At 43.4% G+C, this 23,226-nt stretch overlaps 5 protein-coding genes across 5 annotated transcripts in view; 3 read left to right on the forward strand and 2 right to left on the reverse strand.

The window, feature by feature from the left end:
• Window positions 1-6,409: 6,409 nt before the first annotated feature.
• On the reverse strand, window positions 6,410-6,733 carry PAAG_07240 (hypothetical protein; the record flags this gene model as incomplete). Its single annotated transcript, XM_002790657.2, has 1 exon — window positions 6,410-6,733. One exon carries the CDS (start codon window positions 6,731-6,733, stop codon window positions 6,410-6,412), a length of 324 nt encoding a protein of 107 aa, XP_002790703.1.
• Window positions 6,734-8,772: 2,039 nt separating this feature from the next.
• Window positions 8,773-11,550, forward strand: PAAG_07242 (hypothetical protein; the record flags this gene model as incomplete). Its single annotated transcript, XM_002790659.1, has 2 exons — window positions 8,773-8,790; window positions 8,902-11,550. 2 exons carry the CDS (start codon window positions 8,773-8,775, stop codon window positions 11,548-11,550), a joined length of 2,667 nt encoding a protein of 888 aa, XP_002790705.1.
• Window positions 11,551-11,960: 410 nt separating this feature from the next.
• On the reverse strand, window positions 11,961-16,049 carry PAAG_07243 (phosphoribosylformylglycinamidine synthase; the record flags this gene model as incomplete). Its single annotated transcript, XM_002790660.1, has 1 exon — window positions 11,961-16,049. One exon carries the CDS (start codon window positions 16,047-16,049, stop codon window positions 11,961-11,963), a length of 4,089 nt encoding a protein of 1,362 aa, XP_002790706.1.
• A 2,604-nt stretch (window positions 16,050-18,653) lies between these two features.
• Window positions 18,654-20,483, forward strand: PAAG_07244 (polyamine transporter 2; the record flags this gene model as incomplete). The annotated part of the gene is made up of 4 exons (XM_002790661.2): window positions 18,654-19,077; window positions 19,152-19,755; window positions 19,828-20,159; window positions 20,209-20,483. The coding sequence occupies 4 exons, from the start codon at window positions 18,654-18,656 to the stop codon at window positions 20,481-20,483; spliced, it is 1,635 nt and encodes a 544-aa protein (XP_002790707.1).
• A 783-nt stretch (window positions 20,484-21,266) lies between these two features.
• PAAG_12364 (hypothetical protein) overlaps window positions 21,267-23,226 on the forward strand; it is a gene marked incomplete at both ends in the record, with an annotated part of 2,881 nt that continues 921 nt past the window's right edge. The window contains 5 exons of the mRNA XM_015847862.1: window positions 21,267-22,081; window positions 22,200-22,459; window positions 22,574-22,708; window positions 22,781-22,871; window positions 22,937-23,189. Of these exons, the coding sequence (XP_015702505.1) occupies window positions 21,267-22,081; window positions 22,200-22,459; window positions 22,574-22,708; window positions 22,781-22,871; window positions 22,937-23,189 (1,554 nt within the window). The remainder of the gene's footprint in view (window positions 22,082-22,199; window positions 22,460-22,573; window positions 22,709-22,780; window positions 22,872-22,936; window positions 23,190-23,226) is intronic.

Below are 23,226 nucleotides of genomic sequence, written 5' to 3' on the forward strand. Positions count from 1 at the left end.
GAGGTATTTGGAGTAACAGCTGGAAAAATGTCTGCTGACAGCCAGGCGCGCAGGATAGTCCAGTGGATTCAGTTGTGACGGCTCCCTTCTGAGCGCGAACCCCTTTAACTAAATTAACTCGTTCTCCAAACCAACCACGCGCTTGTGGAAATACTTTGTGCCAGGTCCAATAGCATCATATTCTTGTGGAGACCTGCCGTGCTGCTGGGGACCTCTCTGAAAGCACATTCTGTGAAGGATAGATTGCTTGATTGATTATGAAGCGATCGCTAGCTACGCGGAAGTTATATACAGTGCAGATTACATAAGAAGGCGGATAGGCCTGACACCCCCACTCACTGATGTAACTGTACGCGAGATTACATACAAAAAATAGCCTGTAGCTAGGTATCAGTACATAATTTGACTGGAAAACCCATATTGTTGAAAAACCAGTCATTTCCTCTATATAATCATTTCCACCCACTTGCTATATCTTCTAATATCTGCCATCATAAAGTGTATCTAGTCACCCCAAGTGACTTGGTCAGCCTGTCTGCCATGTTCTCAGCAGATGAGATGTAATCAATTGAGATCTTATTCTTGCAGATAAGATTCTGAAGATTATGGAAGTGAATCTTTATATACTTAGATCAGTACAGAATAGTCTCATTTTTAATCAGTTCAATTATCAATTTATTATCTACCTGAATCATATACACCAGCTTATTGATCAATGATTCAATCAGGCTGTCATTATTATCAAAATTATTGAGCTGAGACAGCACAAAGCTGGTATCCTTTAGCAATTTTCAGAGACAGATAAGCTCATAGGCAGTCTCTGAGAATATAATATATTCAGCCTCAGTAGATGATTTTGAAATGTCTGTCTGCTTGCTGCTTCACCAAGCAACAGGATTCTCTGTTATATAAATGACATATTCAGTGATGAAGTGAAAACCTGAATCACAGCCTGCCCAATCAGCATCAGTGAATGCTATAGGTTCTATATTCATATCTTTTCAGTAGGACACATTTATATCAGGTGTGTCTTGTAGATATCTAAGAATTCACTTGAATGCTGCTCAATTCTTTGAGATAGAATGAGAGCTGAATCTCTCTAGAAAGCCAGTAGTGAAGTTTATATCAAAGTGTGTGTTGACAGTGAGATATTGCAGAAAGTCAATCTCTGATTGATAGAAATATAATATAAATTCTGCTGTATAAGCAATCAGTTCTTTATTATCACTCATGAAATCAATATTCTTCTTTATAGAGAAGAATGTTGGGTGGCAGTCATCTATTGAGAATTCTTCAAGTAGGTTCTTTATGAACAGTGGCTGGAATAGTGATAATGATTCAGCATCTCAATCAATCTTTATACTCAAATACCAGTTTGATTCACTTATATTCTTGATCTCATAATTAGTGGTGATCTGGGCTTTTATTCATTCAATATCTGATATATTTGAGCTATATAAGTGAACATCATTCATGTAGATGATTATATAGACCTTGCAGATGTCATTTATGAAAAAACTAATATCATGAGAACTAACATAAAAGTCTGTTTTCAATAGCATTTTTTACAACTTCTTATATTATAATAATGCTACTTGCTTCAGACTATATAGTCTTTGCATCAATTCATATATCAGATTATCACATCTTTGCAGGACTTGGCAGATTGATATATATATATACATTCATTAATGAGAAGCTGAGCATTTAAGAATGTTATAATCATATCAATCTGCAGAACATGCCATCCTCAGAATACTGAGATTATCATAAGCACTCAGAAGATGGAGGCTAATATAATTAATATGAATATCTTTGAATAGTTGATATTCTTTTCTTGATAATTGCTGCAGACTACTCAGTAAGTCTTATATCATTCAATTCTACTCACATTATTAATTTTTTTATCAAATACTCATTGATCATGTAGAATCATTATATCTGAGATTCTTTCAACTAGCTGTCATATATCAATCTGCTTGAGGCAGTTAATCTTCTTAATACAGACATGAAAGTAATATTTTCAATCTGCAGTTATTTGAGCTCAGGTGAAATTCTTTGAAACTGGCAAGCTAGTGATTTCAGAGTCTGCAGAAATATTAGTTAAATTATTAGTGAAATCTCTCACTGAGATCTCTCTTACTGAAGTAATATTCTTAGTAAGCATTGAAAGATTCTTCATCTCTAAAGCAAACTCTGGAAGAGCAGTAGTATTCCACATCAAAAATGTTGAAATTCATACAGTAATCTCATAGTCTATTCATTAATTATTTGTAGAGTGTAGAAATATTGAATAAGCAGATAGAAACTTCCTGTTCATCATGAAATCATCTGTTAATAAATTGTGTTGAATAGAGAGAATCACTACTGCAGTTACATAGGTGATAGAAGGCAGGTTCTTAACACCTAGCTCAGGCAGAGCTAGAGAATCCATCAAATAAAGATCTTCTTGAAATATCATATCTTTTGATGTATAAAGGTGATCATTAGAAGGGTTGACTAATCTATAATTAGTAAAGTCATTATAACCTGTAAATATAAGCTCCTGTGATCATGAGACTATCTTTATATTCAACTTGAGTACTATTTTTAAATAAGTCTTGCACCTCCATCAGTGAATCCTACATGTGGAGAGCAGGGCCCTGAGCCAAGCTTCATATGAGATAATTGACTTTAGTTTCAGATCCTCTACACTATTATAGAGCTTGATTGATATTGACATAAGATTAAGCATTTCAGTTACTGCAATTACTGCTTCACCTCACATCTGAGAAGAGAAGAAGAAATTTATTAATAATATTTAAGCTTTTTCAATAATTAGGTCAATAGAATATTCAGATACACCATCTTGCTGTGAAGTGTAAGGCAGAGTTAGTTCTCATTTAATACTCTCACTTATCATATAAATGACTATGGTGTTTGAATTCAACTCACTACAGTCAGAGTGAATAATCATAACATCATGATTGAGCAGATTCTTTATAAATTGATTGAAGGTCTGTATATATTTTAGAGTCTCATTGTGATACTTTAATAGGAAGATCTACTGCATTCATATGATATCATCAGTGATCATCATCATGAGCTTCTTATCTACATAAGATGATATATTTTCTTCATTATCAAGTGTTTCTCCACTTTCAAATAGATTCACTCAAATATTAAAACCTTTACAAGTGGTACAGTGTAGTGAAGTATTTTTATAACTTGTACATTTATGCTTGACTTTAACACATGTGATGTAGAATAAGAGCTTCTTTGAGCTAATAATGACAATTTTAAAACAGAGCTCTTATAATATTTTAATTAGATTCTTCTTATCAATATGGCTTAATCACTGGTACTACTTATTAATCAGTAGCTGCTTCAGTATAATGGTAGATAATCAGATTGATGAGGATAAAATGAAGGTATCAGTATTTGAATCCTTCAAGTTAATTAACTGCTCCATGTCATTATGGTTGAAAAGATTCAGTGATGTAGTGTTCAGATCATAATCTGTTGAAATTACTCTAGGCTTCAGAATCATCAAGTATGTCAGTGATTCAAGCTTCAGATCATTCATAATACTCCTGAACATAGAGAAGATATCAAATAGAATATATATATTATTGAAATTTAAATTTGCATAGAAGATGTCATTTTCTGTAGATGCTATTATCTCAAAGTAATTTTCAATGTTGACCTATAGATTACAGTGAATATAGCTCTAGCACTTCAATAGACCAGTGAATATAAGATTAACAGATAAGCCTGACATCAAATAGATGTGATCAAATTTAATTAATCTTTCTCTGACTAGAATGAAAGTGATCTCAGTTTCTTGAACCTTCAAAGTAGTCTTATTGACCACTTAAATCATAGAGCTGCTAATCTTTGTTATTTGAGAAAATCATGATCAATCACACACAATATGATATTTGGCCCTGCTATTTCATATGATGAGTGGATTGATGATTGGTTTGACAGAGTATATAGGCACCTCAATGACCTGCACTAGATTCACTATTTGAAATGTTTTAAAGCTACCATTTGCAGTTGATAATGCTTTTTTGCTCTCACTACTTTTTTTATTATTATATTTCTCTATTCTTACTGTGTTGACAGTCCTTCATTCTTCAAGAATGCTATTTGAATTGACTGCTCAGCAAAATATGTCATAATGATGCTTGCATTTCAGACAGATTGAAAGGTCAAAATTTGAACATTTATTCATTCATTAGTCTCCATGTCCCCTGGATTAGTCCTTACAGGTCAAATTATTTTGAACATTACTGCTATTATTGAAACCCACAGTCACATTTTTAGCCTGAGTCATGTTGGCTGAAGAATTAACTGTCTGAGCAGCTTTCTTGACCTTTTTGAGAGAGTTTAATTGAGAGTGTATTTCCTTTATAATTGAATGAACATTCAACATGACAGACTTTGATTTGAACTCTTGTACCTTCTCAATTTTCTTTTGCATGTAGTTTCATCATATATTGAGAAGTGCAGAATAGAACACATAGAATACCATGTTATTTGAGAGTAAAATATTAAATATTTTCAATTTCATAATAATATCATTGAACTTATCAAAAAATATATGTACATTGATGACTTGAACATCACTTATTGATGTAAACACTAGAACTGCTTCCATGCAGAGCTGTATTCTCAGGATGAAGAACTCTTTCTCAACTGTATGTCAAAAAAAATAAGTGATTCTGCCCTCATCATACTTATTAAAACAGAGCTTAATGCTGGCTGCCAATGTATTTAAAATGAATGTGTAAAGTCAGTGATTTTTGACCTCTTAAAAAGAAGCTTATTTGAGATCTTCATCAGGGCTTTTGACTTGCTTGTCCTCCAATATAACTCAGTATTAAGCATCAATTAGCTTAACCTTCATATTCACATGCCAGAAGAGATAATTTGAAGATCTGACCATAGTGTTCAACTTGATGACATACTTAGTATTCTGTTTAAACTGGCTGATTACCTTGCTGACACAGCTATCTGAGTCATAAAGATTATATTGCATTCAGAATCTCAAGTTCAGATTTCATGCTGATGATCAACTCACTAATGAATTTGCAGACATCATAGCTATGTCATTTTGAGTATGAAGTCTCTTCAATTGAAGTTGAAGCTGCAATTCTTTACATTTCTCTTTTTGAAGTTCTAAATCAATCTTTTGACATTCAAGATTCAATCTTCTCAGTTGCAATTCTTCAGAGTCAGTTGCCAGTAGTGAGTTAGAGATTGCTGCAGGCATCTCCACCTCATCTTCTGAAGAAGTTGAATTGATATATTCAACATGATGTAAGTAGATCAGCCTTACTATGATAGAGGCTGTAATCAGTCCAGCTTGCTGATCAGGTGTTTTGAGAGGTCCAATATTGGAACTCTTGAACACCACTGGGAGGGTCAGTGAGCTCAGCGCCCTCTGGTCATTTTCAGATCAGTCAGATTGACTGGATTGACTTGATCATAATCACAAGTGAGTCATCATACATTTCATCATGTCATATTAATCTTCTTTATAATGGAGTAATCTTATTCAGTGAAATTCTTGCTTATAAGCTTGATTGAGCAGATTGATGTGTTCTTGTGCAATCAGTCACTGAAAAATTAGCAAGTTGCAGATTTTTTCACCTGCTAAGTGAATAGATTGAACACAGAAAAAAAAAAAAAATAATAATATAAGAGTGTATCAAATCAATCAATTGATATAAAATAAGACAATATTATATTGAATGAAGCAAGCAGTGATTAATATACACTATATTTGGCAAGAATTCCCTGAATTGGCAGTTATTTGCGCAAAATGGGTCTCATAACCTGTGAAGGATAGATTGCTTGATTGATTATGAAGTGATCGCTAGCTACGCAGAAGTTATATACGGTGTGGATTACATAAGAAGGTGGATAGGCCTGACACATTCAACATCAAAGTAATGAGAAAAGAAGAGGGCATTGCATGAACAACCGGAATACTCATAAGGTAAAATTTCACGCATCTTGCCTTACATGCTTTTTGTGTTATGGGAAAAGTAATCGTGGTCAGGCCCGCAGCCCTCTTTACATTCTGGGCATCTTGGAATCCAAGAACGCAGCAATGGATTCGTGAGGTTTGGCAACGAATTGTTGGTGTTATAATTTGAAGGGAAGAATACATCATAATAATAATCTAGAACATTGTGTGAGATACAGGAGAGGAATGATTAAGAAAAAAGAGTGCGGGCTTGACTTTGTGGGAATGATGAGCAGATGTGTGGGACTGTGGGCTTAACATCAAACACAAAAACTGTGACAGTGGATTGAGATGAAGAATGCAGATGCACAAGCCGGGCAATACTCCATGTATAATGTAGAGAAGAAAACAAAATCCGCCAATCATGTACTCTCTCTAATCCTGGGCAATAGCTCAGCGAACATCGACTCTGATACCGTCGTGATGCCCACATCTTCGGCATCCATATGTCATTAACTCCTGAACCTGGTGTCTGGCAACCAGCCAGTTCATATATCCATTCTCATGCGTCGCCCATGCACATAGGCGGTTGCCCCCGTTTGCGCGCTTACAACAGGCAATTTGCTCGTTCTTTCTGAAGTTCCTAGGAGGTATCGCATTTAGAACATCAGAAAGTTGGCAGCCACCAACTTTACATGCCTTTTTGCCGTAGCAATCGGTTGCGGAGGTGTAGGTGGTGAGAGCGAGAACAGTGGAGAGAATGATTGAGATCTTCATGGTCGAAGGGTTCAAGGTAGGCTTGAATTTTGAGGTTTCGGATTTTTGGGTGGGTTTTTAATCAATTGAAGTGAATTTGATTGCTGCTGCGCTTCAGAAATAAATCTTGGTTCTCTCAAGGCGGTATTTATACAGCTGTCTTCCTCTGCGATGAGAACGCACTACAGACAAAAAGAGCCATTAATGTGATTCTAGAGCTACAACTAAAGTGTAGGTAATCTTGATTCCGTCTCTCGAAAACAATTTTCCATTTCAGCTCGCTTTCAAGTCTTCGGGAATTGTAATGATGGCTTATGATAGAAATGTGGGACCGACTTGGCCACAACTATCTCTGTTAGTGGACTGCGATCCATCAATCCAATTTCCCCAATGCTCGACAAACTATTCTTGGAGTGCCTACAAATAGGCTTCACAAACTCCAGATGGCGGCCTGTACACCGGCTAACCTATGCCCCATGTATAGTATTGTCTCAGAGTCGGGCGTCAAAACGGCTGGATAGTGCCGGGGTTCTGGTTCTCCTAGCTTTACTATTTCCCATGCTTATCTGCTTGAACAGTCAGCTCAGATCCACAGCAGCTTACTTCCTACTGGGGAGGGGGAAAACCGAATTTGTGCAGCTGGAGCTCAACCTGGCTACACTACCGAAGGGCGGCCCCCAGGTGATTAAGCGAACCGAATGAAACCACTCCAGCTGAGCGGGAAAGAGTGATTCCAACAAATGTCCCACAACAAGCTGCGTATCCGCCTGACTCTCTGCGTAAGTACGATCGAGATAAATAAATTATCAATCCGCAAGTCCCGGAGTACAGCGTAATTGAACGAACTTCACGTAGATAGTGCTTTAGATCTCCGACGATTAATTCTGGGAAAGAAAGAAAAAAAAAAAAAGTTTGGAGTGAAATTATTATCATCCCAACAAACACCAAAACCCCAGAAGTCATTAAAAGACCGGCACAATTTCCACCAGAAGCTTCACAGGATAAGATAAATAAAGAAGCCTCTGGTTCGCATGGCAGCCCACTTGCATATCGACGGATTCGGGCCGTTTGCCATGTGGTGACGTTGATGGGAGTCTTGTGGTAACTAGTCATTGATGGAAAATGTTTTCTGACTGTTCGGGGCCATATGTTTCCGTACTAATTAATTTCCACGCGTTGGCTTGGCGGTGCCTGGGTTGATAACTAACCCCGACAATACTCGGCGTATTCTAAATCCCCACGTCAAGGTCCGTTAAACGATGAGCTCCTTCGTCCAAGAAGTAGTGCAGGATGCCCTCCCTCGGTCTGATGGGAATTCCCTTCGTTCTGTTCTTGTTGGAAAATATGGGCAAAATTCACTAAGACAACATCAGTGTCTAGCTTGTTGACCACACTATTCCATGTAACTAGCTGTCTCCTTTGCAAAGCTTGCACGGCCCTTAGGTGCGGTGTGTTGTGTCGCATCTCTGATACCATAAAAAGGAATGGAAAAAGGAATGGAACAATCAAAAAACTAATTTGGGATGTGGAGATATTACATAGAGAGAATAGACCTTTAGGGGCACTGTCTCACAAGGATGCCCCCCACTGCGGTTACATTCGCCGCAGCGGGCTTCGCGTTCTAGTTCCCAGATTTGAACCTAAGGCAATCCCCGCCTCAACGCACGCTTCTCGTTAAGCATGATTTTGTTTACCTTGGTGTTGGCCACGAATTAGGAGCCTGAAAACGACGTCTCAAGCAAGTCAATTTGTTTGGCGATTGGAGCCGTTTTGCCAGTAAAAGTATCGACCCTCAACTGCCTGTTTCGGTCTAGCGCGTTATTTCACGTCTCGTGGATAGATTATGTAGTTGGTATCTGGTTGACTCAACATCCATGAATGCTCCACGTTATTCTAACGGATTTACAATCAGAAAATATGAACTCCAATCGCGTGGATACGGAATCTCTTGCTATATTGGTGACGTGACTGGGGATCATATCTCTGGGATTGGTTATACGGTCTCATCTGCCGTTGCGTAGTTAGTTACCCCCGAACAGCCGGGCAGATTCGTGGCAATGATGACCCTCTCTGCGAACGTCAGCGCGCTGACGGACGAGCTCATAATCATAATGACAAACATTTCAGACAAAGCGAGTCCATTGCTCCACTTCTTTCTGATTTCTCACTGTTGCTAATTTTCGTAACAGAGTAGCCGCCGTTTCCACAGGTCAAAAGTCCTGGTTGAGAGGACTCTGAAGCAGAGCAATGCTGGCAGAACAGACCATCTGGATGTTGCAAAGAGACTTGATGGTCTCCAAGAAAAGTTCCAAGTCTTAGATAACGATGCTCTTTCTGATGCCTTGTGTTCACGGCTAGATGAGCTTAACCAGAAGAGGAGCCATCGGGTCCCTGAAGTCTTATCTTTACTTCTGGAACTGTCAGATAGACCTGCAACGCTTTCCAAGGTTGCGGACTTGGATTTGCTGAAACGACCCGCTTCTCCACTCCCTTTAACATGGAGCGACGTTTATGCATCTGATCCTCTTAATGACGAGGAAGGTATCTGGCAGGATATAGATTCCGCTGCAGGTTCCTCCGACGATGATTTCTCGAGTATATCAAGTGTCATCTCTATCCCGCGAATCATCCCCTACCGCCCCAAAGCCCCTCTGGATGATTTCAAGCCCCCGGATAGCATCTTCTTAACGGTTGAAGATGAGACCTTACTCTCGCGCATCCAGGATCTTGAGATATGGAGACAAAGGGTTGCAGACACCAGTCAACAAACTAGAGATGACGACTTATACCTTACTGAGTTTCAAGTAATCAGAGAAACGATCTTCATGCTTCAGGGCATTCCAACCACTCTGTTTTGGTATTTGGACGGCTGTGTTGAAGTTGATCGGAGGCTTAAATTGCGTCACGCATCCACCACAGCATTTGAAAACTTGCTCCGGTCATTTAGTGCCGTCGGAGCCCAACTGCACATTATTAGACAGTTTTCAAAACGTCCTCAGAGTCTTCAGTTTATGCAAATGTTTCAGCGCGAGGTGGAGGTTTGTTTGGCAGAATTTGACAAGACTTTATCCAACCTGGAGGTGGAATACTCTAGAACAACGGAGTCCTGTACTCTGAGTTTAGTTCAACTCTACTCGCATGTTCATGAGAAAACCCACCTTTTGCGTGAACTCTCTGATCTCATCAACAGAATGACAGATCAGTCCCCAAATGAAGGATTCCAATGCCTAGATTTACTGTACGATCTTGTTTGCTCGAAACAGGCATGCGGGGATGACGAAAGTTTTATGCATTTCACTAAGATATTCTTCAAATGCTTCGAAACCTATGCGAGACCCATAATATTATGGTTAGAAACTGGAAAGCTGGACAAAAGTATAGGCTCATTTTTCGTGTCCGACTCGGGACGACAACTGACAGATTTGAGATCTCTTTGGCACGAATGGTTCGTACTAGAAGAGGTCCATGGACAGTTGTACGCACCACATTTTCTGCGTCCTGCGGCGAAAAAGATTTTTACCACCGGCAAAAGCAGAATATTCCTCCGCCACCTCGGCATGGATTTGAACGTCCCAGAGTCCCCAAGAAACTTCAATTTTAACCTTGAGGATTTGAACTCATTTAACAACTTCTCACCATTGCTACCCTTTCAAGCACTCTTGGAATGCTCCTTTGATCGTCTCTTGGAGGCAAATCATATCTTTGCTTCGAAAGCATTACAAGAACAGCTCGACAAGAATTGTGGATTATGGGTCTCTCTGGAAGCCCTCGAATATATATATATGGGGAAGGACATGTCGCTCACTTCAATAGTTGATCATGAAATATTCGATTTGATCGATAAAGGAATCCAGTCCTGGAATGACAGATTCTTCCTCACTGAGCTTGCTCAAGGAACGATTGGCAGTCTACCCTCTGTCGATCCTAGCCGCCTCATAATTAGATCCAAACAGATCAGCCTTCGAGATTTCCAACACTATTGCCGCTCTGTTCATATCCTGAAAGCCATCTCCATGGACTATATTCTTTCCTGGCCAGTGGCTAATGTTATCACCAAACAGTCCCTTGTAGCGTACAGACGTGTTTCGGCCTTCCTGATGCAAATACGTCGAGCAAAGTATGTCGTGGAGCGACAGCGTCTCCGTAATTCATTACACCCCGAGACGGAAAGCGAGAAGAGAGATGATGTTCTCGGTTACAGCATTCGACACCACCTCCTCTGGTTCGTAAACGTCCTCTACGCACATCTCACACAGCTTGTGATTTGCAGCTCGACAGCAAGTATGAGGGATTCGGTATCAAAAGCAAGTGACGTGGACGGGATGATTGCCGCACATCAATCATATACCTCGTCTCTAGAAGCCCAATGTTTGCTCTCTTCCAATCTCGCACCTATTCACCAGGCCATTGTATCTCTTCTTGACCTATGTATACATTTTTCCGATATCCAAATCTCGCGTCACGGCGACAACCAATTCGATCAGGGAAATCATAGATCGCTCAATTCGTCTACTGGGCGCCGATATAGGAACAGCGGGAACCACACCCGTCGTCGTTCCCGCTCTCGAAAGAAGGGATCTAGCTCCGATGAGGATGAGGATGATGACACTGATGACACTGATGATAGCATGACGGGTGACGGGGGAAATGTGACAATTTCATTCCTGGAATCCCCATACCGGAGTCGATTAATTGGCATCCGGGATAAATTTGAACGGTTGTGTGCATTCATTACGGCAGGGCTGAGGGGTATGGGGCGCGTGGATGGACAACAGAGCTGGGAAATTCTTGCGGACAAATTGGAGTGGAGGAAGAGTAGAGGGGGTTTACAATTCTGATTGAGCATAACTCTCAGCGCCTTGAACCTATCATGAAAGGATTTTGCTACAAGTTACCCTGTCCCCTGGTTTCTTACCAACTCCAAGCCTGAATGAAACGGTATTCGTTTCCTATAAACTGAAAACTTGCCTCTCTGTGTACATTTTCTATAAGTGTAAATATGCGACTTTTGTGCATCAATGCGATATGATGGGACCTGCCAACAAAGAAAGGAGGGGATGATATGGGGGCAAATGACAAAGGTCGGGGCCTGGATACACGTTCTGTCCCAAAAAAATAAATAAATAAATAAATAAATAAATAAATAAAAATAAAAATAAATAAATCCAACACAGTCGCGGGGCCTCAAAATCAGGCATCCAGCCAAAAAGCCACTAAAAAGCGTTAAGGGCCCAAAACTTTTCGTGATTTAGCCAACCCATCTTCTTGCGCTGTAGAACATTCGTCCCCAAGGACCAATATCACCCCATTGCTCCATCTTGTCGGATGGAATCCAACTTCCCACACCCCCCATAATAGTACGCTCTGGGTGAGGCATAAGAGCCAGTACTTTGCCATCAGGAGTTCGGACACCAGCTATACCCTCCGGACTACCATTGGGATTGAAGGGGTATTTCATCGTTGGTTTCAGGGACGTATTATTGACGTAGCGGATTGGTACCAGATTCCGTTTCACAAGACTCGGTGCATCTGAGCCTGAGGTCGTGAATGATGCCCGCCCCTCACCGTGGGCGACGGCAATCGGCAAGCTGGAGCCGTGCATGCCGTGCAGGAAGACGCTTGGTGTTGCTGGGTCCGGATCGTAGATGCCTACCATGCAGACACGGCCTTCGTACTGTTCGCTCTCGTTGCGCTCGAAACTAGGCCAGTCGTTGGCGCCTGGGATAAGCTCCTTTAGCCGGCTGAGGAACTGGCAACCATTGCAAACACCCAGCGTGAAAGTGTCTGGGCGCTCAAAGAAGGATTTGAATTCATCTCTGGTGTTTTTGTGCAGGAGAACTGATTTCGACCAGCCTTGGCCGGCGCCCAGGACGTCGCCGTACGAGAAGCCACCGCAGGCTGCCATGCCGACAAAGGATGATAGGGAAACTTGTCCGGAGATTATATCTGTCATGTGTACGTCAACGGCGGTGAAACCGGCCATGTCGAAAGCGAATGCCATTTCGGCTTGGCCATTAACGCCCTGCTCGCGGAGGATTGCGACACGGGGTTTTGAGGAAAAGGGAGAGAAGCGAGAGGTAAGACTAGTAATCAAAGGCAATACAGACTCTTTAGGATCATAGGTGAGGTTGTATGAAAGGCCGGCATCCAGGTCATCAAGAATATTTTCGTACTCTTGATCTGCTGCGGCAGGATTGTCACGCAGTCGTTGCATCTGGTAAGATGTACTACTCCATGTCCGTTGTAGGTTGGAGCGAGAGTTTCGATAGATCAAAGTGGCATCATGATAAATTGCCAGGTTCTGTTTGGACTTCTCCGATACCCGACCAATTCGGAATATCAAGCCAGGGGGAGGACCGCAAGTTGAGAAGCAGCTGCGAAATTGGGTTTCATGCTTTTTGCGTACTTGGAATACGGCTCCCAGCTCCTCATTGAACAGAGTCTCGATTACATGGCGAGAATCGGAGCTTTGGCATATATCATCCAGCATAACTTGAACTCCACATCTTCCAGCGAACATCATCTCTGCAAGAGTAGTAAAAAGGCCTCCATCTGATCTATCATGATATGCAAGGACAATATCAGCTTCCTGAAGTTGTTGAGTGGCATCGAAAAAGTCCTTCAAGAGTTCAACATCACGAACATCAGGACACTGATTTCCCACCTGGCCAAACACTTGGGCAAGAGATGATCCCCCAAGGGCTTTGCAACCAAATGATAGATCAACGAACATAAGCACAGTCTCGCCCACTTCCTCGAAGCTACGAAGAGCTGGTGTCCAAGTCTTCCGAATGTCCCCAACAGGGGCAAACGCAGATATCACCACTGACAGAGGAGCAGTCACTTCTCGCAGCTCTTGTGATTTTTCATCCTTCCACTTCATTTTCATGGACATGGAGTCCTTCCCAACAGGAATACTAATGCCTAGTTGCGGACACAGACCCAGTCCGATGGCTTCGACTGCTTCGTATATCGCGGCACCTTCTCCAGGATGGCTGCTGGCTGACATCCAGTTGGCAGAGAGCTTGACTCGTGTCAATCGGCCAATTAGCTCTGCAGCGGCAATATTCATAATGGATTCGGCAACAGCCATTCTCGCAGAAGCAGCAGACGAAATCAGAGCAAGTAGTGGCTTCTCCCCCATTGCCATTGCTTCACCAGTTCGTATCCCCTGCAGTAGTGATGTCGCCGTAACAGAGACATCTGAGACAGGAACTTGCCAGGGTCCAACCATCTGATCCCTAGCGGTGAGCCCGCCTACAGTTCTGTCGCCAATGGTGATGAGGAATGATTTCGAACCGACGGCAGGCAAGGTTAAGACTCGCGTGACTGCTTCGCTAAGCAAGTCTCCCTTCAGAATACTAGGCAGGTAAGTTTGAAGGCTAGAGTCAAATGAAGGAAGTGAAAGTTGTCTAGATGTAACATTCCTAGTCATTTTCGGCGGTTTGCCGAATAGGACAGAGAGAGGTAGATCAATTGGATCGGGTTGGTTCTGAGAATCCCGATCAACTAGAATCAGCCTCCTGTCTTCTTCGGGTTGACCCAGTCCACGTCCAACAACTGAATAACCACAACGCTCCCTTTTTACGATAGCTGTGAACTTATTCATTCCTTCCTCACTAACGGCCATAACATATCGCTCCTGAGCTTCACAACACCATATCTGCATAGGGCTCATACCCTTGTCAGCAGTATCGATTTCACGGAGCTCGAATTTTGCTCCCAAGCATGCATCATGGATTAGTTCAGGCAACGCATTTGATAAACCCCCGGCGCCGACGTCATGGATGAATTTGATGGGATTATCCGCGCCCATGGCGGCGCAAGCATTAATGACTTCCTGTGCTCTCCGCTGGACTTCTGCGTTTCCTCTCTGGACACTGGCGAAGTCCAAGTCTGCGGAACCTTCGCCAGATGCAATGCTGGAGGCGGCACCTCCACCCAAGCCAATCAACATCGCAGGTCCTCCAAGGACCACCAAAAATGAGCCTGGTTTTACCGCTCGAGCGTTTTTAGGCGCATTTTGAGGTCTGATAGTCCCAATACCACCAGCAATCATGATTGGCTTATGATAACCGCGAAATTCTGAGTGTCCATCCCCGATATCAATTTTGGTGAGGAGAGTTCGGAAATAGCCTGCGGTGCAAGGCCTTCCAAATTCATTGTTGAATGCAGCACTGCCGATAGGAGCCTCTAACATAATATCCAAGCTACTCGCGATGTGATTGGGCTTCCCGACGTCAAGCTCCCAGGGTTGCTTGTGGCCGGGGATCAATAGATCCGAAACACAGAAACCACAAAGACCCGTCTTCGGCTTTGAGCCTTTGCCAACAGCTCCTTCATCTCGAATCTCTCCTCCAGATCCAGTTGCCGCACCAGGGAACGGTGAGACTGCAGTCGGGTGGTTGTGTGTTTCAACTTTGGCCAAGAAATGAACTAGTTCTTTCGTTTGTGTCCATTCTCCATTGAGCGGGCTGGGGGCCCAATAACCGGCCATTTCTCCTTCTAGGACTGCAGCATTGTCGTTATATGCACTAATCGTGTGCTCCGGGTGTTTCCTTTCGGTATTTCTGATCATGTCAAACAAGCTGTTTGGCTTCTCTTCACCATCAATAATCCAGATAGCATTGAATTGTTTATGGCGGCAATGCTCAGAGTTAACTTGGGCAAACATGAACAGCTCAACGTCGGTTGGATGCCGGGGCACTGGGCCGCTGGGAGCGTAGGCGTCCACCAGATAGTCGATTTCAGACTGGTCCAATGCCAAACCAAGTCGAGTGTTTGCCTCCTGTAACACCTCAACCGGAGATTTCCCTTCTCCATAGAGAGGTATTGTTTGAAGAGGAAGAGGCTGATGCTCGGAAAACATGAGATGGAGATCTGGCGTGTCCTTACTTATTGTTTGGGTCATTCGATCATGAAGAACATCCAAAGCAGTCTTATCCAAATTCTCGCTGCCTTCAGTGAAAAGGCACGATATCTGCAAGCCGCGCTCTATGCGCATTACGTTACTTTTGAGGCCGCAGACATGGGCTATGCCAGTGGCTTGGGAACTCCATGGCGAAATGGTGCCCGTCCGCGGAGTAACGTAATAAACCGCGGATGGTCCGTCTGCGGGGTCAAATGAGGCCGGAACGCCTACAATATCTCCGTAATGTAGAAGCTGTTCTAACACTCTCCGCTGCTCTTCCTGCAAATCCCCAGTGACATGAACATAATGGACCCACTGAGCACGTACATCTTTCACTTTGATGCTTTCCGCAATAGAACGGCTTCGCGATTGGGAAAATGCAATTGAACCCTGAATTGTGAGATAACTTGAGCTTGAGGAAGCCATCGCAAATACTAGGTAATAAACCGGTATCTCAACAAAATGCAGCGGAGCAAAATTTGGTGATGTCAGCGGTGGTAAAAGCGGCAAAAAGGTATCCCCCGCAGCTTCCGGACTCACTTAAGAGTGTAACAGCCACGCTTCAAGAAAAGTGAATTCGATGCGGGAAACCTTTAGCCCTAGAATTTTCGAAAAGAAGCAACCAATTGCTGGCCTTGCATCAGCAACAATCTCGTCTCTTCTTCTGCTGCCCCAACCAGTCAACGTTGGACAGAAAACGGTCGCAAAGAATTTCTTCGCCAGATCACGTGCTGATAAACTCGGTTCGCGATTATGAGCTAACCTAAGTAGGTTAGAGGTATAAAGTCATGTTCAATATAGATCACGTGGTTATCAGTTCCTGCGGGTTCCGACTTGGCGTTTGGCTTTTCTCAACGTCAGTTCATCATAGCATCATATCACATTCATCCCCCAACAGTCGAAAGAAGAAGAGCAAGGAGTCTGTCTCTCCCGAAACATAGAACGTCAGTTCATTTCTAGCGGTCCACTATCTCGTCCACTACATTCGCTTGTTGTTGCAGGTCCTGCATAGTCCCCTTCCGAGAAGTATATGTCTCTGCATATGAGTCTTGTTAGATTCCGATACGCCGCTGTCTATCTTGGTTGGTAATTCCTGATGCTTAAAGTGCCCGAGCAGTAGCTTTGGGCACAGCGGATTCTACTTCATTCATATGCAAATCAAGAAGCGGTGGTTACCGGCTTTACGGTCCACATGTTTTGGTGCAAAATTCTGCATAACTTACTCCTACAAACACACTGGTCTGGTGATCAAGAATGTATCGATGTGCTTCTCCACAACCATGTGGTATTTCTCGTAAAGCCATAGGCGCTCCGAGACACGTTGGCAACATTAGAGTACCAAGATTACTTCTAGATAATCCGCACCAATCAAAGTGACTGACTCGGATCTTATCGATATCGTTCAGTGTATCATAACGCCCCCGGACCTACACCCCACCACCGCGGGCTTGGATAACTGAAACGATATAGGCAGTTAGACCTTTACTTGATAGATGGTTGACCACCTCCCATTTTGAATTACCAGGATTGAGTCAACCAACAGCGAGCATACTCTCCTTTGGCGCTTTGGTGCATAACTGCGTCGCAGCCAGACAAGCGGCAGAACAGATGTCTCCACTTGTAGCTTTGACCCCCATTGGAGGTTATCGCAAGATATATAGCAACCTCTTGAGAATTCCAGCATTTCGTGGGCCTTCCCAGCACAACTAGCCAAAGAAATGCTGATGTCAGTCTGCGAAGTATTGGGAAGTCATGAGTAGGAGACCACGTGATACCCCTAGCGGCTCAGTGCCCTAAGGTGGCGGGATCTAACAAAAGCTTGACCACACGTTTAAGGCCAACTTTTCCTACAATAACAAACATTTTGTGGCTCACCGATCCGTGGTGTGACACCGAACATGATGTAATCCCGAAAATTATTCATGAAAAGCAAAGTCCGAACAAATCGAAGTCTCGAACGATCGGCTCCAGCTTACATTAATACCTGCCAAAAATTTTATATCGTGAGGCTCCAATCGTCAATCTAGGGAGCAATCAACAATTGTCCATGTGTGTGTGGAATGAGAAACGTCAGATTCTTGGGCCGTTTGATCCGGATGGGACCCAGTATAGTTAATTGATCTTCGGATTTCACGCCCCGCTTGGTTAGGCCCTATCTGCAATCCTAAAATTCGATTTCTAATTCTCCGTGATGCTGATAGAGTGATAAGCTCCAAACCCTTTCCGTGTAGCGTGAGTGTGCTACCTGCCAGTGCCAACATTAATATTCAATAAGACCTCAGAGGTCACGGAGGTCCTTCCTGGAGTGTGCCTAGGTAATCGGTAGGGTAAGGAATATTTTGGTGAGGTATGTATGTGCAATTTTCTTTTTCAAAAACGGAAAAGGTAGGACAAAACGTTCATGTTTTGTTTCCGGATGCTTTGTTTGTTCCGATGTTGACGTCTGAGACTTTCCTAGTTTGATTTGTGGTTGGACCCAAAATCTTCAATTCTAAGTATCACCTGATTCATTAACTATATTAACGCGCTTTACTTCAGACGATCCCCATGTTGCGGTTCCTTACCTCGCAGTATTCAAGCTTCACAACCCAAATTATATTATTCAGAGCAGCAAAGGCCGAAATCTTAGGTTATTATAGAATAAATAATAATATAGGTCTGCCTTAACAACGCTTAATGGTTGTTAGGTGTAGTGACCCTAATCGTCGCGAGCGGTTCCCCGAGCGGTTCCCGACGGTGAACCGAGCACGAGTCGAAGAAACCCGTCTGAGACTTTATGCCTAGGTATGCTGTTCTCCCCGAGAAAAAGGAAATAAGCCATATGTTTCATTGGTAATGAGTCCTATCTGACGTCTTTCCCATTCCCACCGGGAAGTTACCGACCTGACCGAGATGTTGTTTTGCCTAGGCAGATTTATGTCCCCCTAATATATATAACATTCAAGGCCCCTTCCCCCATCTAATTGCAACCCATTTGGATTGTGCTGTATTGGAAGATTCACCCGGTTTAACATTCAAAACATCTCAAAAATGTCTGATAATCTAACGAATGAAAATGCAATGCAACGCACGCCGACCTACTCTGTAGGTCTCCCAGGCACAACTGATCCAACAGATCTCCCATTCCGCGAGCTCAGGCCAACCGCTACATTTGAAGAATATACCACTGAAACACGAGAAGGGCGCATCATCAAGTTGGTCAAATCTAATGTGACGGGAAAGCTTGAGGATTATGACCTAGTCACATTTAAAATCAACGATCCAGAAAACCCGAAAAATTGGAGCAAGGGGCGCAAATGGTACATCACGATGGTTGTTGCTATTACATGCTTCGTTGTCGCATTTGACAGCAGTGTTATCACTGCCGGTATCGGTCGAGTCGCAGAAGAATTCGGTGTCAGCGAAGTTGTAGCGCTTCTCACCATCACGGTTTTCGTCATCGGCTTCGGTGTTGGTAAGTCATGACATTTACCCCATTTTCGAAATATACAATGGAAGTATCTGGTTGCTGATTTTATGCTACTGCAGGTCCAATGGTTTTTGCTCCTGTCTCAGAACTGGTTGGCCGTAAACCAATATATGTTTCAACGTTATTAGTCGCCGTCATCTTCCTGATTCCTTGTGCCGTTGCCAAGAATTTCGCGACTCTCGTGGTCTGCCGTGCTATTGCCGGTATCGCATTCAGTGCCCCAATGACACTTGTTGGAGGCACATTAGCGGATATGTGGAAGAACGAAGAGCGCGGCGTCCCTATGGCAGCATTCAGTGCCGCTCCTTTCATTGGCCCAGCGGTGGGTCCTCTAGTGGGGGGCTTCCTTTCGGACGGCAAGGGTTGGAGATGGCTCTACTGGCTCCAGCTCATCCTGTCGGGAGCGACCTGGGTGTTGATCACGTTCACTGTTCCTGAGACTTACACACCGGCTCTCCTTGCCAAGAGAGCTAAGAAGTTGAGAAAAGAGCAAAACTCCAACAGATATGTGACGGAACAGGATCTGGATTCGAGACCACTGGGAGAAAAGATCTTCTTGTTCCTTTTCCGACCATTCCAGCTCCTCTTCTTGGAACCTATCGTTTTTCTCTTCTCCATTTATATGTCGGTCCTTTACGGCCTGCTCTATATGTTTTTCATTGCGTAAGTTCACCAGACGGTTTGGCCTAACTTCTCAATGCAACATAAAAAGTGGGACTAACATTTTCTTTCCAGATTTCCAATTGTTTATCAGATAGGCAAAGGCTATTCCGCCGGTATTACTGGACTGATGTTTATTCCTCTCGCAATCGGGGTTGTCTTTAGCGCCTGTTGCGCTCCACTTGTTAACAACCATTACCTAAAGGTCAGCCAGAGATATGGTGGAAAGCCTCCTGCAGAAATGCGTTTGATTCCGATGATGGTGTCCTGTTGGTTTATTCCAATCGGAATGTTCATTTTCGCGTGGACTTCGTACCCCCGCCTACATTGGTTTGGACCCATGATCGGAGGATTCCCTGTTGGATTCGGATTCATCTTTCTGTATAATTCCTGCAACAACTATCTGGGTATGTTGATAAACCACGATGTATGATGTCATGCTAACAGGATTCGCAGTGGACACCTATCAACACCAAGCTGCCTCCGCCCTTGCTGCCAAAACCTTTTTGCGGTCCATGTGGGGTGCCTCGGTTGTTCTCTTCACCCGTCAGATGTATAACAGATTGGGTTATCAGTGGGCCAGCACCCTGATTGCGTTTCTTGCACTGGCTTGCTGCGCGATTCCATTCGCGTTCTTCTATTTCGGGGAGGCTATTCGGAAACACTCCAAGTACGCATTCGTCGATGTCCCGGGCAATCCAAACGCAGAGAAAGAAGCCACCAGCTACTAGTATTTCCAACTATGGTTGCCTCGTTCCATCGCTGGGATGTGTGTCGAACACAATAGTCCTATCCAAACACCGCTCAATCATGGTTTTTAACTTGAGAACCCGATTTCCATTCACCTATACCACTTCTTCTACTTCTTCTCCTTATTCTTCTTTATTCTCCTTTTTTTCAGCCGTTCATCCTCCTATCCTTCCTTTCCTTATTACATGATCCGTTTGAGCAATATTAAACCTTTATTTTACTAGTTAAACTTTTCCCCTTCCATTTCTTTTTGTTTTTATTTTTCGGTTTACCGGCGCAGAAAACTAGAGATCTAGGGTTATTGTTGTTTAGCCTCCTTTTTTGTTTGGACTGGCGATGCATTTACTGCCGTTTGGTGAAGCATTCAGCATTTGATACCTCCCTAGATATAAAAATTGTATGCCCTTTTTGTTTCTAAATTGGAATTCTTGGGATAAAATAGAATAGAATTGATCATTGCTAGACAAATGGTGAATTATAAATAAAATAAAATGCCTTCCTATAGGTTATAACTTCTGTATGACGAAATGATGTATGAACCTTCCACACAACTGGAGCCTCCAGCGCATAGATTTAGCCCTCGGAGAATCGCTGATCCGCACTCCTAGCCTGAACTGGAAGTGATTTACGTCAGCACAACTCAAAATGTCATCGCTAAGACTTAGACCAGTGCACCCCATTTTTATGTATGGATCCGCTCTGTGAAGGACAGTGGCCCCAATGCCCTTCTTACTAAACGGCAGCCTCCTTCATTATAATTGACGATGTCACTACCTTTCAACGCTAGTGCCACTGGCTCACCGCTTCCTTCTCTTACCGCCTCAGTCTCCGACCTCCCACAGGCGCAGGTTGATGCGATTATACGGACCAAGCGAAAAGCTCGCGAACCCAAGGCCTGCTATCCCTGTCACACACGCAAGGTCAAATGTGACCGCAATCTGCCCTGTAGTGGCTGCGTCAAGCGCGACCATGCAGATCTATGCTCCTACGAGCGCCCTTCAAAGAAACGCCAGATTTCTGCTCAAGCGTATGTAGCAGCAGCCGCCGCAGCCGCCACAGCGACTTCCAGCGGTGGGGGAGATGTTGGCAGTCTGCAAGTCAGTACGACGGAGCTGCCATTAGGCCAGGCTGGCGCCTCGGGCAAGGTTTCCATACCCAAGGAAGAATGGGACAATGTTTGCGCCAAGCTGAAAGATATGGAAAATATGATCACGTCGCTTCGCGCGGGACTGGAGCAGGTGGACTCTGGTCAGGTGGTTCCGTCGACCATACCAAGTGCTACTACGACAGGTCGTTCAGGGGATTCTTTCCCCGAGAGGGAAGGGATCCATGCATCGAATGAGCTGGGGAATGGGACTGTGCATTTGGGATCGAGGTCGGTCTTGGCATATCTCCTTGGCCGATCCGGTACGTCGCAGGAGGCCTCCCAAGCACTTCTTGAAGGGGGTATTCTTCCAAAGCTGGGACTCGACAATGAAACTGCCACCTACCCATTCGTTGATCTGTGGTCAACAGATATATCTACATTCGATATCCGCGCAGTTTGTGCAGTTTTACCAGATGATGAACAGTGTAGGATGTCAGTTGCCCGGTTATTTTTATTTTTGCTTTTATTTTTATTTATTTTATTTTATTTTATTTTTTGGTCCATTCTTTCCAATCTCCTGTTAATTAGCATTGCTAATTGTGCAATTTAGGTTTATTCGGCGCTATCGAGATATTGGCGCAACCATTTATCCGGTTATTCCGGACATCGAACAGTTTGAAGCATATGTAGATACTCTCCTGCAGAATCGGGCAATATGGGGCGACCTGCATTCAGATTCGGGCGAGGAAACAGAGAGGCCCTATGGCATGACTCTTGCTTTTATTGGGTTGTTATTTGCGGCATTGGCTGCTGGCTGCCAATCATCCGACCTCCCTAGCAAGGAGAGGGAGTTGACTTCCCAAGTGTATGGTACGTAACCATTCCCATTGTCACTTCTCCGCCAGCCCCTGGTTTTAAACTACGAACGAAGAATAAGTTGAAAAGGAAGAACAAATCCCAACCCCATACCTAATGCGTGTATAGTATGCTGTTCGTATCAGTTTCTACGAATGACAAATTTCCTTTCCCAACCCACCCTCGAAGCCATACAGACATTGCTCATAATTGGCAATGTCCTCTCTTACAATATGAATCCAGGGGTTTCTTACGTCTTACTAGGTGAGTGACATTCCATAGTAATGCCGTAGCTTCGATTGAAGGAGTAAGGATGCTAATATTTCTTTTCCAAAGGAATGACTCTGAGAATGGGTCTAGCTCTTGGTTTGCATGTGGAAGCAAACAGATTCTCAGCCAATGAGCGGTACATACGACGAAGGGTTTGGTAAGCTTTGCCATATATACTTTCCTTTACTACCTGATTCTAATCAGTATTTGCTCTATATATAGGTGGTCGATGGCATGGCAAGACAGCCACTTTTCGCTTTCATACGACAGGCCATCGACAATGGCATTTAGTCAACCTGACATACCGTACCATGCAAACTCACAACCAGGAAACCGTTCGTACTTCGAAACTCTCAGCCTGATGACCTCACTCACCCTGGAAATCCTCAGGGCGCGCATGCTCTCACCCCACTCGCAAATGTCAGTCTCGGTCATTCAAGCGTACAGAGACGAACTCCAAAGAATCATGGCAGATGTAGCTCCACATCTCCGCGATCCACAATACTGTCTCA

The sequence above is a fragment of the Paracoccidioides lutzii genome, assembly GCF_000150705.2.
Source record: "Paracoccidioides lutzii Pb01 unplaced genomic scaffold supercont2.23, whole genome shotgun sequence".
Classification (NCBI taxonomy): domain Eukaryota; kingdom Fungi; phylum Ascomycota; class Eurotiomycetes; order Onygenales; family Ajellomycetaceae; genus Paracoccidioides; species Paracoccidioides lutzii.